Source organism: Rhipicephalus microplus, chromosome 3 (genome assembly GCF_043290135.1).
Source record: "Rhipicephalus microplus isolate Deutch F79 chromosome 3, USDA_Rmic, whole genome shotgun sequence".
NCBI lineage: Eukaryota > Metazoa > Arthropoda > Arachnida > Ixodida > Ixodidae > Rhipicephalus > Rhipicephalus microplus.
Window position 1 is genome coordinate 84210049 of NC_134702.1, and position 6000 is coordinate 84216048.

At 44.7% G+C, this 6000-nt stretch overlaps 1 protein-coding gene across 1 annotated transcript in view; it reads right to left on the minus strand.

Annotated features, from left to right (window-relative positions):
* Window positions 1-5471, minus strand: part of LOC119172849 (SEC14-like protein 2) — a 92621-nt gene extending 87150 nt beyond the window's left edge. Inside the window, exon 1 of the mRNA XM_037423998.2 lies at window positions 5164-5471. Within this exon, the coding sequence (XP_037279895.2) occupies window positions 5164-5217 (54 nt within the window). The 5' untranslated portion in view covers window positions 5218-5471. The remainder of the gene's footprint in view (window positions 1-5163) is intronic.
* Between the last annotated feature and the right edge of the window lie 529 nt (window positions 5472-6000).

A 6000-nucleotide genomic window follows, 5' to 3' on the forward strand; every position in this document is an offset into this window, starting at 1 on the left:
TCATGACATAAAGGAATAAATGAGGCAACTTTTATTTCATTTGTTCTTCTAGTCATTCGACATTCGAGATCGTCATACACTATTCATTCATGTCGTTCTTGTGGTTATCAGTTACCAGCACACAGATGTTGGGGTAAACATATTAGTAAGTGTTGCAATGCAGATTAAATAGGTTGAATCAGTGACTTAACATGGAACTTTTATTAGCGTATGCTCTAGGTCAAACAAAATATACACGAAGACGTTTTACGCCATGGCCAATAACACTTATCAACATAGTGATTTTTTTTTATTTCTCTTAGACTACTTCAACATTGAAAGAACCGTATAAACAGGGTGTCCCACGTAACTTTAGCCAGAGTTTAAAAATATTCCGAAACGTGTAATTACGACGCGACCAAATGCATGTTGCTCACGGTTGCCTGGAGTTAGTCGAACTATTTTTTGTGTTCTAAAATATTGTTTAATTAGATCTATTTAATTAACTGCCTTTTGAAGGAACGAAGATGGATAAAAAATTTCAACGAGAAAGTTGTAGGTCGACAAGCAAAACGATCAAATAGATAGTTTTCAACTTTATATCTGTTAAGTGTTAGGGTTTTTCTGCTAATTACAATTACCCGCGAAATAAAAAAAAGACCACGTGACAAACCAGCTCGTGCGTTAGTGAGCACAATGATTCTAGTGCTCCCTTAGAACGTTCCGCGTACTAACGACCATAGCATTTGTCCCATAGTTTTGTCTCGGCAGGGCCGCAACAATGGTGGTGGCTTAACGATGAACACGTCTCGCTATCGGCCGCAAAAACGATAAGCGCTGTGACTGCTTATCGTTGTCATGAAGCGGTGCGAGGGAAGCGTGTCGTTCGTACGCGGAACGTTAGGGAGCGCTAGAATCATCGTGCGCACTGACGCGCGAGTGGGTTTGTCACGTGGTCTAATTTTGTATTTCGCAGGCATTTGTAATCAGCAGAAAAACACTAACACTTCACCGATATAAAGTTCGAAGCTATCTATTTAGACGTTTTGCAAACCGATCTACAACTTTCTCATTCAAATTTTTTATCCATATTCGTTTCTTCAAAAGGCAGTTAATTAAACAGATCTAATTAAACAATATTTTAGAACACAAAAAATAGTTTGACTAACTCTAGGCAACGATGAGCAACATGCATTTGGTCGCGTCGTAATTACGTGTTCCGAAATATTCTTAAACTCTGGCTAAAAATATGTGGGAACCCTGTAGAGCGCATAAGAATGTATAACCATGGTGTATGGAGTGCATAAAAAAGTATAGTAACGTATAAGAATGGTGTATATGAATGGTCTATAATGACGACATCATTCAGTCATTATGCGTGACTGCATGCCATCTCGTTACGTGAATGACTGTACTTGTATCTACAAAGTTCATTCTTCGTTTCTTAGTGCAGCACGTAGGAAAGCCAGAATCACACCCATGGAAAATGATTTAAACTCCAACCAAAAGTTTTGAAGAGACCCGGCGTTTTTTAAATCATTTCCCACTTTTCATACCCAACCTGACAGACATGTCAAATATTTACATTCAAAAATAACACCCATCAATCTGTAGTAAAATGTCGAAATATATACCGTGGACGCTACGTTTAATCACTTGCAAGTTCACGTACGCATTTGCATTTTTTTTCTTCGCGCAGGCTAATAAAGAATATGTATGCTGCAGTCGGCAAATGTCTTGCTAAAGCTTGCCAACAGTACGGAGTGCTTGCGAAACTACGCCCTACGGGAAAACAATAAAACGTAATCTGACGAACAACGACCGCGCGTAGTGCTGCCAAACTTTGAAAACTTTTTGAGAAAAGCCAGACCTGTCGAGCCCCCCTCCCCCTTTTTTTTTTAATTCTACTTCAGCGCGAACCGCAGTCTTATCGCCATTCAGTGGCGCACCTCTTACACAAATTGGTTCTCGCGGCTACAATTCCTATCCAGAAATTGCCCTAAATACCACTCACACGGTCACTGTTGCAAAACATTTACCATATTAAAAAAAAGCGGCTGCCGTATACACTTTTGAAATTGTCCAGATACATACATTGTGACGCTGCTTTTTTAATAAGTGCTGCAGCGCTCGTTTCCAGGCAAGAATCGATATAAACCATTTATTAAAATCATTCCGTGATTTTTTCGAACAATTTGACAGAATGCTTTTCTGCATAAACTTTGGTACTGAACACGACACATGGTATGAAGGAACAAGTTCACAGCGCTTCTCTGTCTCGCGTTTATGCTCAGCACATTAATGAGTGATTAGTATCCACTTATCAAACTCGCAGCTGTGTTGAGTTTGTTGCGCAATGTTTTGATTCAACACGGCCGTCTGCGTACGGGCACACTCTATATTAGAATGGCAATACACAAAAAGTAAAGCAACTCTGTAGTGGACATGCCACGAATATTAATCAGTTTATTGCGCGAGGAAGGCACAGTGGTTCTACGGCCATCTTATCTTTGCGTGCTTCGTTAGATGCGACGAGACGAGTTCATGTGAAGACCGGCACATTTCTCTCTGACGTGCTAAGCGTTCATAAAATTGAAAAAAAAAAAACAAAAACGGCCAGGCATCACGGCTGCTATACAATACCAGGAGAAGCATTTAAACGCCCAAGGGAAACCGAGTCAGCCCACCACGGGGCCTTAGAGGTCGAGGGATCACGTTAACCAGCTTATCAGCTACGATAAACTTTTTTAAGTCAGCGCTGCTGCATATATTTGCGTCTATACTGCAGAACTGGAGCAATATGCACGTGTATTTTCTATCTCGCACGCAGTTCACGTTCGTTTAGCGAACCCTTTCCAATGCTTTCCCTAGTTATTTCTCGAGCTTTTGGATACTTTCGGCGTCCCCCCAGTTACTGGCAGTTATCTCTTGTTGACGTCTGCGTCATGCGAAACCCCGCTCTCAACATTTTAACGCGTATCTTGCCCGGTAAGAGCCGAGGGAGGCGCGGTCGTGGGTGTCGTTTCCCCGAAACAAGCTCTGTTTGAACGAAAATAGTTCGCGTGCTGTAACGAGAATGAGAGTCTTGTTACAGAATGCGAGATGGAGACCTGAAGGTTTGTACAGTATCAGAGTCAGGGATGTCAAACACTTCGTAGAAAATGCTTAGAGACTGGGGCAACAGCTAACGGTTGCACGCTGGGACAAAGCGTTGGGACAAAAGTTGTTGACGCTTTGTGTGGTAGAACATTCGCTTGCCATGCAAACGACCCGGGTTAGATCCCCACTCGGACTCCCGTTGACGGTTCGACAAAAGGGCAATAGCTTTCCCACAAGCAGACTTTACCTCACCCCGACAAATGAGCGCCCTGACAAAGTCAGGACACTTGTTGGTCTTTGACTTTATCTGCATCCTGACCTTGAGTGTCCTGACAAAGTCGAGTACGCTTGTCGAAGTCTTGACCCTCGCGCGAGGTATTCATTGTTGAGGCCATTGTTCAATACCCCTAAACGAAGTTGCGGAAGATGGAGAACCCAAACTAAAACGATCTTGCCTCACCTTTGAAAAGACGATTAGAAATAGTATGCCGCCATTGTGGAATTAACTGTCATGTTACGTAGCTACAAAAATTTGCTGAGTCACTTTGCTGAATAAATCGTAACTTACTACTGTCGAGTAGTTTCAGAGAGAGGGAGGACGGTAGAGGGGGTCATTAATACATGGAAGTAATGTCTCGCTTTCATTTTAACAAATATGGGAGTTTTATGAATATAAATGTATCAGAAGAGGCGTCCTTCTCTTTAACCTTAATGACAAGGTGCGACGAGGCGAGTAGAATTTCGGTTATTTGAATACATTAACTTCAAACACGAAATATCGTTTGAGCTGTTTTTGGCAAACCCATGTGTTATGAATCTTTAATTCAAAACGTGACAAAAGCCGACGCGTACCTCTTCCTTTACACGTCGGCTGAACACACAATATTTCAAAGGATTCCTGTCCGAAGCAAGAACACTCTGAGGCAGTGCTTCGAGGGCTATTTATCATCGGGCCGTCGCAGTTCCTCTGCGGCGTCGAAATACACTCAATCATTATTTAACCGTTTGCTCAAAAAGTTATTTTTTTTCATTTACGTGATGCCACTGAATGCGACTGAACCTTTCTTACCGAAAAGTCGGAACTATAAATGAATGAGAACGTTGTTGTTTTTTTTCACAATTATTTCAAGGTACGTATTTTTGCATCTTGCCGTTTTTTTTCTCATTTTCGAAACAAGTTGGCTGTTCCACATAGATCCCTGTGCCTTCACCGGCAAAATCAGGACAAGATTAAGACAGGCTTGGTACATAGCAGACGTGGGCCTAAATCCAATCTTCAATTTCATAAATCCACACTTCAATTTAATCTGTTTAAGTCCGAATCATATCGGACTCAAATCCCTGTTTGAATATAACAGTTTGCTTCATCTTAGGCAAACATGCAATACCGCAGACACCATCAGACGAGACATTTCCTCGACATTGCAAGAACGGACGTGCCCATTCGGTTCCACGGACAGATTAGTAGAAGAAGCTTAGTTAGTTAATTGCCGATTCCTGTTATGAAATATAACATTCGCTTTCTGCTACTGAAGACGTAGTTAACGCGCAACAAAGTGACTGCTCGCAATGCATATAGTCGAAATATGGGACAGCCAGTTTGTACAATGCGCCATGGTGTTCAAACAGCTACGTCATTGCGCTAAGAAGGAGGGCGCGGGTTCGATTTCTAAATGAAACCGGATTCCCCCCACCTTCCCTCAAATCAGCGCATAAACACGCTATGTGCCTCGCAACTATATTGTCGTTTTTGATTAAACTTGTCGCTGGGCGATTCGAATTCATTCCTGCAAGGCGAAGTGGTATGTGCAAATCGTGCTGAAGGACAGAGTGAGAAAACACACGGATGATTTCAGTGCACGGTCAATAAGCTTGTGCATGTTTATTGTTAGTGTTTGCGTGTGTACAGTTAGCACATTCAATTTTTCCTTGAAGTATCGTGGTTTTTCACATAAAAGAACACCCAAAGCTGTTTGCCGGCGGTTTTGTAGTCAGTAAAAGAAACGCAAGCTGGCAGACACCATATCGAGAGCATGCATAATAAACGACGCATTTCACGCGCGTTTTTACAATGTACATGCCTACCTGTTGAAGCGCCTGCTGCTGCTTGGGGCTGAGATCCCCGACGTGGCCGCTCATGCTGGCTGCAAGAATTTCTCCGGGCCCTTTGCGCAACAAACGAGACAACACGCTCCGACAACACTCGGGGTGTACTTCGAAACCGCGCCGGCTTCCAGGTGGCCCCTTTCTTGTCGTCCGGCGGCCGGTTGCGCAGCACCCACTCTCTTCTCGCCGCACTACCACGCTATCGAGTCCACAGTGGCCGCTCGAACGAAATCGAAAGGGCCGCGCGCGCCACACACACGCGCACACGCGCACACGCGCACGCTGGGGGCGCGTCGAGTCACTTCAGCGAGCAGCGATTCACCAGAGATCACTGCAGCTTCCAGTCGTGGTGTTGCACTGAACTTCCCGGAGGATGAGTTGCGTTGCGCTACGCGGCAGTGAAGTGATTAAAGGGCAGCCCGCAAATCGAACGGCATGCTGCGGTATACTGGTGCCGCACTCGCGACGGAAGCGAAATTATGTCGTCTGCACTCGCTCGCGGGGATCGTTCGCCCTCTCGGAGAGAAACGCGAGACGAGAGAGGAAGGGGAAGGCTTTGACACGAGGCGAGAAAGCGCCTCCGCTGAACGCCAGATTGGGGGAAGAAGAGAAGAGGGAGCGCCACGGACCCTCGAGCGGCGAAAGTTCTCTTCCGTTCCCTCTTGTCTCGCCGTATCGAGGAAACAGAAAAGCAGGCGTGACGGCGGTCGCGAAGAGGGCGAGTGTTCTCGTTTGAAGAACAGGGAGAGGCGCGCACGTCTGTGGGCTGAAAGTGAGGCTAACGTGGCGAGGAGGTAGAGGCGATGAGGGAAGCGC